At 43.1% G+C, this 13,547-nt stretch overlaps 1 protein-coding gene across 1 annotated transcript in view; it reads left to right on the top strand.

The window, feature by feature from the left end:
* The window catches only part of LOC128623687 (zinc finger protein 271-like), a 30,288-nt gene extending 22,236 nt beyond the window's left edge, over positions 1-8,052 (top strand). Inside the window, exons 6-9 of the mRNA XM_053650836.1 lie at positions 5,021-5,155; positions 5,331-5,444; positions 5,499-5,557; positions 6,931-8,052. Of these exons, the coding sequence (XP_053506811.1) occupies positions 5,021-5,155; positions 5,331-5,444; positions 5,499-5,557; positions 6,931-7,882 (1,260 nt within the window). The 3' untranslated portion in view covers positions 7,883-8,052. The remainder of the gene's footprint in view (positions 1-5,020; positions 5,156-5,330; positions 5,445-5,498; positions 5,558-6,930) is intronic.
* Positions 8,053-13,547: the final 5,495 nt, after the last annotated feature.

Below are 13,547 nucleotides of genomic sequence, written 5' to 3'. Positions count from 1 at the left end.
TACATCAATAAAAAAGTGTAATACGATTCTAGTGTTATAGACTTAGGTTTCCGAATAATATTCCACGATAGAGTGGGGTGATATGACAACATTTTCACTTTGTTTCCTGAGAGCTCCAGAGCCAGAGTGCTGTAAACTTTCTGCCACTTTTGGGAAATATCCATGTTTTCAGGTCTTTTCTCTTCATAAAGATGATCAAGAAAATAGTGCTGCTTAATGGGTGCCATGTATTCCAGTCCATTTTTACTTCCACAGACAAAAACAAAAGAATAATGTGTGAGCCGGCAGATTACAAATGCCAATTCTTTGTGCCCCGCCCTGCCCACACACACACACATACAGTCCTAACCCCCATGCAAATTACAATATCATGTACTGATAATACAGTTCCTCCATATAATGCAAATTAACACAAAGTCAAGCAAATGCCACAATATTTGGAGGATCTTGCAATTGTTTAAAATTACAGCAGAATTTTAGCAGATTTGGGACAAAATCCATCATGTGTTGTCATCACAACGGGCATTCAGTCAAAACTCTCTTCAGTTCACACGCGTCAAACATGAGTATAGTTAAAAGGTCTCATTTACCAAAAAACAACCCTGTGAAAGACCGTGCAAACAACTTCACCAATTATCCAGTTATCTGCAAAAGAAGCACAAAAAACTCTGCAGGTTGCATGGCAAATTTTGAAAACTTGCCAGAGCCATATCACCTTGCAGTTCTTGCTTGGTTTCCCACTGAAGCTAAGCAGGCTTGAGCCTGGCCAGTACCTGGATTTGAGACCTCCTGGGAAAAACTAAGGTTGCTGCTGGAAGTGGTATTAGTGAGGCCAGCAGGGGGTGCTCACCCTGTGGTCTGTGTGGGGTTCACTGATCTATATATAGAACTGGATAGCTCATAGAATTCTAAACTCCCAGCAATAGGTGAAGCCACCAGAAGTGCTCTGGTGGCCATCTTAGGATTCCTTACCAACAGAGGGCGTCGGCTGCCAATGGACGAAAACTGTCAAGCTGACCCAATATGCTGCTTTTAACTGCAAAACACCATTTGCTAAAGGATGTAGAAGTGCTCTCCATCACCAGAGAGAAGTGTCGACATGCCGGGTAGTAGCGCAACTCCTTAATGGCCCACTTTTTTGCCAGGGCCTCTCTTTTTACAGCAGCATATTTTCCTCTTGGCCAGGGGACAGTTTCTTGCTGATGTTGAGGACCGGGTGGTGTTCTCTGCCAAACGTCTGTGAGAGAACGGCGCCCGGCCCGGTCACTTATGCATCCATGTGTACTATGAACGGCAGGGTGAAGTCCGGGTTACGTAGCACTGGAACGCTGGTAAGAGCCTCTTTCAGGGCTTGGAACACCTCCTCCGTCTCTGTAGACTATTTCACCCAGTCCGGTTGTCCCTTCTTTGTGAGATCTGAGAGAGGGGAGGCTACAGAGGAGAAGTTAGACACGAATCTGCGGTAATACCCCTCCAACTCTAAGAAGGCCTGTACCTGTTTTTTTTATGTTGGCTGAAGGTAGTCCTTAACTGCGTCGATCTTCTTTGCTTGTGGCTTTAGCAGGCCCCGGCCAATATGGTATCCTAGGTACTGTGCCTCGGTCAGCCCCAGGTGACTCTTTTTTGGGTTGGCTGTCAGCTTGGCCTTCCGGAGATCCTTCCCCAGGTGGAACGTGATCAGACCAAGTGGAGGAGTGTATGACCACATCGTCCAGGTAGGCGGCTGTGAATGTACAATGTGGTCATAGGATGATATCCATCAGCCTCTGGAACATTAAGGGCACTCCGTGTAGCTCAAAGGGGAGAGCCCGATACTGCCAGTGGCCATTTGCAGTACTGAAGGGGGTTTTTGGTCTTGCTTCTGTGGCCAGTGCCACTTGCCAGTAACCTTTTGTGAGGTCCAGTGTGGATATGAATCGGGCTCTCCCAAATTGCTCCATTAGGTCGTCCACTCCATTAGGAGGGGATAGCTGTCGAATTTTGAGACCTGGTTCAGCTTCCAGAAGTCATTTCAAAGGCAGATACTTTCGTCTGGCTTAGGCACAATCACGATGGGGCTGGACCAGGGGCTGGCAGACTCCTCTATGATATTGTCCTGAAGCATCTGGCCCACTCCCTCCTCGATAGCCTTGTGGCAGGCTTCCGGGACACATTAGGGCCGCTGTCTGACCACCACTCCTGGACGGGTCTTAATCTCGTGGTGGACCAGCTGCATCATCACTGGAGTAGTTGAGAAGTCATCGGTGAACTGGTCCACGAGTTCTGTCAGCTCCTGTTTCTGTATGAGGGTTAGATCCTCTTCCTGCTGGACCAAGGCCCATTCCCTGTTATCTGTGTCTATGGTAGCAAAAGCAGAAAATACTGGACCAGGCTCGATCCACTTCAACAGGTTTATATGATATGTTTGTGTTTCAGCTTGCTTATCGGGCTGCTGCGGGCGATACTTCACGGCACCCACCCTCTCGAGGACTGTATATGGGCCTTGCCATCGGGCCAGGAATTTACAGGAGGTGTTCAGTAGTAGCAGGAACACCTGTTCACCAGGCTGGAACTCCCTTGGCTGTGTCGTACGATTGTATGCTGTTTTTTGTTCCTCCTGAGCGGCTTTCATGTGTTCCTTTATGATCAGGGCCACTGGGTCGATCCGCTCCTGCATCTCTTGTATGAACTTGATGACTGAGTAAAATGGTTAGGGCTGTTCCTCCCACACTTCCCGGGCCATGTCCAGTAGTCCTTGAGGTCGCCGTCCGAAGTGGAGCTCAAATGGTGTGAAGCCCGTGGATGATTGAGGGCACTCCCAAACAGCGAAGAGGACGTAGGGAAGGAGGAGGTCCCAGTTCCTCCCTTCCTCATCTACCACCCAACACAACATCTGTTTCAGGGTTTGATTAAATTGTTCGATGAGCCTATCCGTCTGTGGGTGGTAGTCGGATGCCCTCAGGTGTTTAACTTGCAACAGCCGACACAGATCAGACATTAGTTTAGATGTAAAAAGACCTACCTTGGTCTGTTAGTATGTCCTTCGGGATCCCCACATGGCTGAACAGGAGAACAAGTTCCTTAGCAATGTTGCAGGAGGTGGCTTTACGTAGTGGCACTGCCTCGGGGAACTGTTGGCCCTTGTCTTGGGGACCACCAGGAGGTCACTGCTTTCTCCTCTGTGGTTGGTCCTGTAATAGAGCAGACCTCCCCTGACCAGAAAGTAGGTTGTGGGGAGTCCTTGGTCCAAATTCTGGTCGACCCCGTCGATCTGTCGCACCTGTAATCAGCAGTGTTTCAGATGATCGTCTTCTTTCTGCTCTCGCCCGATGTTCCCCTGTCGTTTCACCTGCTGGAGTACAGAAGTGTTACGAGCCAGTCTAGGTTGGGCCGCACAGAGTACCAGTTCGTGATTCAATGGAATTGACCTTTAAAATAAGGGAAGCCAGGAATAACAAACAAACAGGGTTGTTCAAAAGTTGGGGTATATTTTAAAACACAAATATGTACATATAACTGTAAAAAGAACCAAAAACCAGACTTACCTTCAGGGTGGGCCAAGGCCAAAATAATAAACAAAAGGATTCTTTGTTTAGTTGCTAGTTTACCTGAAAGGAAAATAACAACAAAGGAAAACAAGTATCCTTCCCTAACTCCCTAAACCAAAAACAGTGACAAAAGAACCCCTTTCCCAAAAGAAATAGCAGCCACACCCCTACTGCCGGTGAACCGAGTGCAAAATATATACAGTAGTGTATAGAGTATACAAACAGGTACAGGGACAATCAAACTCACAGTCAAAAACCAGGCAAGAGTCAAAAAACCAGAACAGCAGTCAGAATATAAAATACAAGCAACACAACAAACACACTTTCCGAACACCAACGCACATGTAACCACCTCCAACATCCCACGCCATTCTCACTCCTCGTCCTCTTTAAATAGGGTTGCCAATCAGTGATCTCATACTGGGAGGTGGGAGCAAGGCAGGTTAGGGCAGGCTGGAAACTCTATGAGGGAGTTCGGACCTGCACGCAAAAATATGGCACAGCACACAGAAATAACTTCCCCTCCCAAAGATAGTGGGTTGTAACAGAAGACACTGAGTTAGTACATATATGTGGCTCACCTTCTGCAGTGGCATTCCTCTCATCTTGGGCCATGTAGGCCTGCCAGGTCCGTGCAGCCTTACCTCATCAGGACGCCCTTTTGGTCATGGGATCTGGGCCAGTTGGGAACCTTGGCCAGTCTCTTCCCAGGAGTAGTGGCAAAGGAAGGTCTGGAATGATACCCACCAGGAGTGGCCAGGTGCATGTTTTGCCTTGTATTTGCACCTCAGCTGCGGGGACTTCCCGTGCATCTCCATGTACGCATGTCACTGTGATGGTTCCTTTCCTGATGGCAGTCATTTGTGGCAGGATCATCAGTCTGGCCAGGGTCACCATGCTAACTGAGTTCAACAAGGCTGTGACTGGGTATCCCTCTACCCTTGCTGTTAGGATTGGTGTTTTGGGTGGGTTAGGTGTGTGAAGGGCACACCCTGCCAGCCAGGGTTTCTGGGCTTTTTTCAGGGTTTCTAGGTCCGGCTCTGTTGGCATGGCCTCATCCCGAGGTGTTCCGTAGGTGTGAGCCTTCTAGGAGGGCTGAATGCTCGTCGTCCTTCACTGCCAAGTTCCAGGGTGGCCAAGGCTCGTTCCAGGGTGGTTATCATTTCTTTGGGGTTGTTGTGAGCCTGCATTCCCATGGCCTGGCATTATGTGGGCAGCAGAGTTCTTAGGAACCAGTCCATGGCTAATTTCTCTGCAACCTCGGTGGCAGTGTTTTGGTCTGGCTGGAGCCACCTTTTGGCGATGCGAAGGAGGGTGTCCACCTGTCTCCGTGGATTGGCTGTGGGCTGGTAGCACCACTGGTGGAACTCTGCTGCCGCTTGTTTGGGTGATGGCCCACATCGTGCTAGAATCTCGCTTTTAACATTTCCGTAGTCGGTGGCTTCTTCGGGTGAGAACATGTGATAAGCTGTGCGGGCTTTCCCCAAGAGTAGCGGGCCGAGGATGAGGGACCACTCTTCGATGCCCCAGTTTTCATTCAGGGTGATTCGTTCGAAGGCCTCCAAATAGGTCTCAATGTCGTACTCCTGGGTCACGTGGGGTTGAAGGCGCTGGGTTTCTCAGCTGGGGTCAGGGAGAGGGATGGCGGTAGCAGGGGCTGGTAACTGTGTTAGGAGCTCTCTGGTTGTGACTTGTAGGCTCTGGGTGAGCTATTGAGTCACTGATTGTTGTTGAATGTTTGTTTCCAGCAAGTGCTGCTGCATAGGATTTATTTGTCTCTGGGTGTGCGGGTGTGTGCTCAAGCCCGTATCCTCCACCAGTGTAGCGAGCTTAGCCTGCGGTGGTTTGAGCAAAGACACAGGAAGCCATTTAGGTGTAGACTGGGAGGGTTTTTATTTCAGTGGAGGGTGTGTGAAGGTGAGAAAAAAGTGTGGTGGTGTGAGGTACTCGGGGTGTGTTGTCGTCCTCCAGGCTGTAAAGAGCGTGATGCAGTCTCCCAGGGAGGTTGAGGCCCATCTTGGAGGTCAGAGGTCAGAGAGCTCTGGTTAGGCAACCACGGAGCGAAATCCTCTTCTGTAGTCATATCTTCTGTGAAAATAGAGAACAGAAGGTAAGCATTGGTTTGGAGACGGTTCTCTCCTTTGTTAGATTAGGCAGGCCCTTTTATATGCGCCCTTCGGCTGCTGAATGGTGGAGAGCTGCCGCGCTGATCATTAGCCGCCAGTCGTGTGTGTTTCTGCCACGCACTCTCTGGCTATCCAAAACATTAGTGGTGCTGAAGCGGAGCTGTCCTTTCAGCACTCCGGCGGCAGGTGTGGGAGGAGTGCTTTTCTTCTTTTGTGTTCTAGCCGCTGGCCTGTCGTCACAATCAATCAATAAATAAATAAATTATATATATATATATATATATATATATATATATATATATATATATATTCTATCAAAGCCGGGGCCTAATGCCCCAGTATAGTGACGGGGACACTATACTGTAAAAACACCTCTTCTCTCTTTTGGATGAGATGTTAAACCGAGGCCCTGACACTCTGAGGTCATTAAAAGTCCCTGGCGAAATTACTCCCATTGGCCCTTCTCTATCATAGCCCCCTAATAATCTCCATCCCTGAATTGGCCACATCACTCATTTGCACCAATAGGTGGTGTGTGGTGGGCGTTCTGGCACACTATGGCTTCCGTCACATCATCCAGGTGGATGCTACACACTGGTGGTGGTTGAGGAGACCGAAAGCACCCCCCCGCCCCCCAATACAATGTAAACGCGTTCTATGAGTGCCTAGAAAGTGCTATATAAATGTAAGGAGTTAAAAAAGGCTCAGCAAAATCGAGCATTTTTGGCCACAACAGTTAAAAGAATCTCTATGAATCCTTTATGGACTAATTATATAACACAAGTTTAGCGACCACCATACAAGTCCCCAGGGATGCTGTGTTACTGGAATTTTAAGAAGCATGCATGTGGCACGATATAAACTTCACACCAGAATGATTAACACAGTCAAAACACATTCAGTGCTTCAGCTTGAAAAAACATTGAAGCCCAGAGAAAGGTAATCTTTGTATGGCTAGTCTCTGAATTTGATAAACATACTAAGATGTACATTTAACTATTTCTGTGTGATTAGTGATGAGAAATGATGTGTAAGGTCAACTGTCTTGTTCATTTTGGCTCTTGAAAACGATCAGTCACAGTGGTTTTAGCATTTGTAAAACTGGGCTGCAATTAATGGAATTGTATTACAAATCGAAAATTACAACACTGTTACAGCCATTAAAGGTGGGTGATTGGGTGGTCAAGCTGTATTACAGTATTGTAGGAGACATTTCCAAAAACAGTTCTATAAACACATGTGGACAAAATCTAAAATAAGCATCTTGAATAATTTTATTGTGTTTTCCAGATGTACCACTGCTCAGATTGTGGGGAGAGTTTTACTGAAAGTCATCATTTCAAAGATCACAAGTGGATCCACACAGTGGAGAAGCCATTTTACTGTGGACAGTGTGGGAAGAGTTTTACCCACCTATGTGATCTCCAGCGACACGAGCGCATTCACACCGGACAGAAGCCGTATCACTGTGGACAGTGTGGGAAGAGTTTTACTTTTCAGAGTAATCTCCAACAGCATGAGCTCCTTCACACAGGAGAGAAGCCGTATTACTGCTCCCAGTGTGGGAAGAGTTTTGCTCGTAAGAGTAATCTCCAACGACATGAGCGCAGTCACACAGAGGAAAAGCCGTATTACTGCTCCCAGTGTGGGAAGAGTTTTACTCGTAACAATAATCTCCAGCAACACAAATACATTCACACAGGAGAGAAGCTGTATTACTGCTCCCAATGTGGGAAGAGTTTTACTCGTAAGTGTCATCTCCAACGACATGAGCGCATTCACACAGGAGAGAAGCCTTATCACTGCACACAGTGTGGGAAGAGTTTTACCCAACTATGTACTCTCCAACAACACAAGTACATTCACACAGGAGAGAAGCTGTATCACTGTGGACAGTGTGGGAAGAGCTTTACTTGCCAGCTTTATCTCCAACGACATGAGCGCATTCACACAGGAGAGAAGCTGTATCACTGTGGACAGTGTGGGAAGAGCTTTACTTGCCAGCGTTATCTCCAACAGCATGAGCGCATTCACACAGGAGAGAAGCTGTATTACTGTTCGCAGTGTGGGAAGCGTTTTCGTGACCAGAGCACCCTCCACAGCCACCAGCAGAGTCATATAGGACAGAAGCCATACCTCTGTGGACAATGTGGGCGGAGCTATACTCATTCAAGTTCATTAAGGAGACATAAGTGCTCTAATATAAAGCCATCAGATTTAGCCATGTGAATTTATCAAATGAAGATACATATTTTAAATTTTAATTTTTTAAAGTGAGGTCAAGAGACATTCAGGCATTAAACTGTAACATTATATTATTTGTAATAGACTGTAGTATTCTGTGGTATGGGCTTTCATTGTTTACTCTTTGGGTTTTAGCAAAATTCATGATTTTATTTTGTTTTCCTGTTTTTCCCAAAACGCTCCAATACCAAGGATGGAATACATATATTTAACCAGTGGGAATGCCCACTTTAATCGTCCAATCCAGACCTCTGAGTGAGACACATGACTCTAACTTCTCCCTCTAACATAAGACTTTCATTTAAAATTATTTTTAAATGCAAGCTAATGTTGTATATGTTAGTCGTTATATCATACACTTTCTGTCAAACTGTCAGTCAAAGTAGTGGGTGCTGATTTATGGCCCTTTGTGCTTCCCTGGCCGATGTTTCTGTAGGTAACATAATTTATGACCAGGGGTGGAGGGTAACCCTATGGACTGTATCAGTGGGTCAATCTGGCCCCTGTGTGTCTGGGCAGTGGTGGAGAGGGGTGTGTGGGGGAGTAGCCCCCCAACAAAGGTGTTTATGTTAATGAGTCTGTTTTTTTTTTTGGGGGGGGGGGATACGTCTGAAAAGTGTATCAATGGTTAATATTGGGCATGTGTTTGTGTTACTGTGTGGAGGTATTTAGTTTGTGTAACCACATTGTTAGAAAAAGCATGATGTTTGAATGTGTACATATATGAGTAGAATATTTGTTTGTGAAATAAATGAAAACAAATGTTGATTACGTTTTTTGGGAGCCTGGTTTGCCTTTGAATAAAAAGTTTAGGAGGTAAAGCATTTTTTTTAAAAAAAGAATCTGTTTAAAAGTATCACGCGTATTACATAACTTCTAAACATAAACCTTTAGGAGGTAAAAATGGTTAAAAGAGCTGTTTAAAAAGAATCGTGCGTATTACATCACTTCTAAACAAAGATCCTGATGAGGTAAAAATGTTAAAGTGTTGGCTAAAAGATTCGCTGTATTGTTTAAACTAGAAGATAAGTTTTCCCGAGATGTCTTCCATTCGCTGGGTTAAAGCATTAATGATGTTAAAACCGAATCACATCTCTCTCTCTCTCTCTCTCTCTCTCTCTAAACCCCCCCCCATACATACGTGTTTCAGACATACCTCTCCCTCTCTCTCTCTCTCTCTCTCTCTCGCTCTCTCTCTCTCAACCCCGACCATATATATGTGTTTCAGACACACCTCTCTCTCTCTCTCTCTCTCGCTCTCTCTCTCTAAACCCCATCCATGCATATGTGTTTCAGACACACCTCTCTCTTGCTCTCTCGCTCTCTCTCTCACTCTCTAAACCCCCGCCCATACACGTTTCACCGGCAGATACTTTCTGTCCAACTGTCAGTCGAAGTAGTGTGCTGATTTATGATCTTTGTGTTTTTCCTGAATGACCGTTTGTAGGTACAACTAATTTATGACCAGGGGGGCAACCCTATTGGCTGTATCAGTGGATCATTTTGGCACCTGTATGCCTGGATTGTGTCCTTCCTTTCCTGGGAGTGTGTGTTTTGTGTATTGTGGGGGATCTCCCCCAACAAATGTGTTTACGTTAATGAGACCGTTGTGAAACGTGTTTCTCCCTGAATTAATCACACACAAATGTATACCTTCTTGTGGTATAAGAGAATGTTTGTTTCTGGAATTACTTTTGTGGTATTGTTTTATTTTGAAGCTTAAGGATGGTTTAGGAGAAATATGTCTAATGTAAGAAAAAGAGTATCAAATGGTTAATATTGGTGTGGGGGATTTCATTTTGTGTAACCACATTGTTAGAAAAAGCATGATGGTTGAATGTGAATATATATAAGCAGAATGTTTTCTTGTGAAATAAATGAAAACAACTGTTGATTACATTTTTGGGAGAACGGCGTGACTTTGAATAAACATTTACTGAAATAAAACCACTGAAACATATACACAATCGATATGGCCAAAGAAATGTAAAAAATGTTTTTACATACATTCTAAACATAAACCTTTAAGAGGTAAAACGTTTAAAAGTGCTGTTGAAAAGAATCGTGCGTTTTGTTTCAACTACAAACAAATTTTCAGAAAATGGTTCGCCAACGAGGACACATACAGAACTGTCCCTAAATACATAAGCTTTTGTCTATGCTTTGACATCCCATGTCCCCACTGGCTGACAGTCAAGTCGTGTACATTTATGACCTCTGTAACACTGTTTGTTCTGAATGTGTGATCTTTCCTGGCAGTTGTCTGTCTGTGGGAGACAGAGACGTGTGATTTCTGGGGGGTTTTGCTGACCAGAATGCTTACAAATGTGTTTATGTTAACGAATTAAGGAGAGAGTCGTGCGTCTCAGTGTTTAAATAATGGTTAAGACGTTGTAGTTAAAACACAGAAGAAACTCTGCAACTATCTGTTACAATGTCTGGTCCGAGAAATCCTAATACTCCTAGAAGAACGTTGTGTATTCACCAACAAGCGGACCTGATGAAATGAGAGAGGACATGACTTCTGCTCCAAGAAAAAAAACCAAGATGTTAGTTTGACAATTTATTCATGAAGATATTGTAAAGACGTTGTTTAACCCTGAGCAGGGCGTCAACAACTCCGAGGATCGTCTCTTAAGTCCGAGGGTTCTTTAGGAGGTAGAAAAACATTTAAAGATGATGTTTTAAAAGAAACGGGTGTTTCGTCCATAATGGTAATAAAGAAAAATGGTTGTACTGCAATGTGAAATAAATATGTACCGAGTACATTTATGTTCCACAGTCTATAAGGATCCCCACCCTTAATGTAGTGTGAAAAATGTACATACACTCCGTGACTACGTTACTTAAGGTTTAAACATTTTTATTTTGTGGTGGCAGCAAGACAAAACTGTTGTACATTTGGTATCTGGTGATTTTAGAATTAGACCCCAACTGTCAAATATGTTTTGTGAATTGCTTTGTCAGGCAAAGAGCATGATGGTATGGAAAGAGTATGATGAGGTGATCTAATGCTTAGGAGTTCTACAGTACTTTGACTTGGGATCATTCCAACATGGCCTTCAGAGAGGCATTATCTAAGCTACGTATATATAATATAGATCAGATCACCAGCGTGTCTTTACCCACTCCTGATCTGGAGTCAAAATGATTACTTTTTATTTCCTCGTATGGGTTCATGACAGTGAGCAGTCATATACACTACAAGCCAAAGGTACCTCATAAGGATCTTTGTTTAGAAGTCATGTAATACTAACGATTCTTTTTAAACAGCTCTTTTAACCATTTTTACCCCCTAAAGGTTTATGTGTTTTTTGGAAGACAAGTAATACAGATTCTTTTTAAACAGCTCTTTTAATCATTTTTACCTCCTAAAGGTTTATGTTTAGAAGGTATGTAATACACGTGATTCTTTTAAATGGATTCTTTTTTTTTAAAAAAAAAAAACGCTTTACCTCCTAAACTTTTTATTCAAAGGCAAACCGGGCTCCCTAAAAATGTAATCAACATTTGTTGTCATTTATTTCACAAACAAATATTCTACTCATACATGAACACATTCAAACATCATGCTTTTTCTAACAATGTGGTTACACAAACTAAATACCCCCACACAGTAACACAAACACATGCCCAATATTAAACATTGATACGCTTTTCAGACGTATACCCAAAAAAAAACAAAAAAAAAAACAGACTCATTAATATAAACACCTTTGTTGGGGGGCTTCTCCCCAACACATCCCTCTCCACCACTGCCCAGACAAACAGGGGCCAGATTGACCCACTGATATAGTCGATAGGGTTACCCCCACCCCTGGTCATAAATTATGTTACCTACAGAAACGTAGGTCAGGGAAGCACAAAGGGCCATAAATCAGCACACACTACTTTGATTGACAGTTTGACAGAAAGTGTATGATGTAACTACTTATCTTGTATATATGTTTCTTAAGAAGTAAGAAAATATTTGTTTGACCTGCAAGTTTTAGAGTTTTTATTGCAGAATCACTATCACAATCGTGAATATACAGTGAATGGAGCATTGAAAGAGTACATTAGGGGCCTGGGTTTGATGACCCCTTCATGTTAGTAAATCACATGTTTAATTATGCAATAAATAGGTTTCCTAATAGTTGTGTAATTTCCTTTTAAAAATGTGAAATGTTACATTTATAAATCTTCAGATGCTTTGCTTTGATACTCACAGATTAGCTGATGTATTTTTTATTAGTCAGATTACATTACTACCAGTTAATTCATCAATAAATTTTGAATGATGCTATTATATGCTGGGCAAAAGTCCAGACCAAATGATTCTAAAAGTATTTAAATATGGAGACAGAGATAAGAAACTGCAAAACACAGAAGCTGTGTTGCCATGTTAGACATTCAGCAAAGATGATCAGGAGACTGGATTGATCTTCACACAATCTCTCTATTATTCACTTTGAGTGTCTTTAGCTCACCAACAGAAATAAGGAAGTCTGGGGAAGGGAATGTTATCATCTCTGGTCTTGGTGTGTTTGGTCACCAAGATCCACAGTACCCAAAACATACTCGGAGTCATTCAGAGACAGCTCTAAATATAAACCTGTCATAAAAATGTTAAATATAATACATATAAATGTTCTGGCATACATCTAACTGTACTATCACCATGTTAACATAAAGTTAACATTATTGAGCTTTAGTGATCTTTACTCACCAAGAAATCTAACTGCTACTAACTGATAGAGTGTGTGTGTGTGTGAGAGAGAGAGTGTGTGAGACAGACTCCACCTGTTGAGTCGTTTTTTTGCAACATTAAATTTCAGCTTTAAATGAGCTTCACTCACTAACAGTCATTACCTGTAAACAGTCATCATCATCTCTCTCTCTCTCTCTGTCTCGTTTGTGAGATTAATAGCCAAGATCAGGGTGTAGTTATCAAGCCCCAAAATTTGTCAAATATTCTGTTCGCAATCGATCTTATCAAACATATCTAGATTTTACTTTCTTTGTGTCCTTCTGGATATATTATTTGTGTTCAGACTGTATCTAGTTAACTAGCAGCTTTCATTCTAAAATGGAGAATGCACGATCCTGATTGGTTGATTCTGTTTCCCATTATAGCAACTGGTAGCCAATTAATGTGAATAAATAAACTAAGTGACATGTTTATTTGATGTGGAGTTATAGTACAGGATTATTAGTATATTAATTATCAGTGTGCAGTACAAAGTTTGATAATAAATGTAAACCCTCTGCTTCAGTCTCACTAATAGCGAATGTGTCTTACTGAGGAGCAGGTCATGTGACTCTCAGAGAGTTGATCTTACCTCAGTGTCTCCAGTCAACAGTGAGGATTCTCCAGTACAGCAGAGAAACATTTCACTCGTGAGTCTCCTACATATTCCCAGTCAGATCCAGTGTATTCACAATCAGATCAATTTCTCTCAGTATGGAGAGAGAGAGAGAGAGAGAGGAGTGGTTTGAATGTTTTGTAACCTTATTTTGACAGGTCTAGGTCAAAGGTCATCATCAATCATATTTATGTTGACAGGATATAGTGGCAAGAAAAAGTATGTGAACCTTTTGGAATTTCATGGTTTTCTGAATAAATTTGTCATAAAATGTGATCTGATTTTCATCTAAGACAAAAGTACTG

The sequence above is a fragment of the Ictalurus furcatus genome, chromosome 19 (assembly GCF_023375685.1).
Source record: "Ictalurus furcatus strain D&B chromosome 19, Billie_1.0, whole genome shotgun sequence".
NCBI classification, from domain to species: domain Eukaryota; kingdom Metazoa; phylum Chordata; class Actinopteri; order Siluriformes; family Ictaluridae; genus Ictalurus; species Ictalurus furcatus.
The sequence above is the reverse complement of the archived record's forward strand: the minus strand, read 5'-3'. Positions and strand labels throughout refer to the sequence as shown.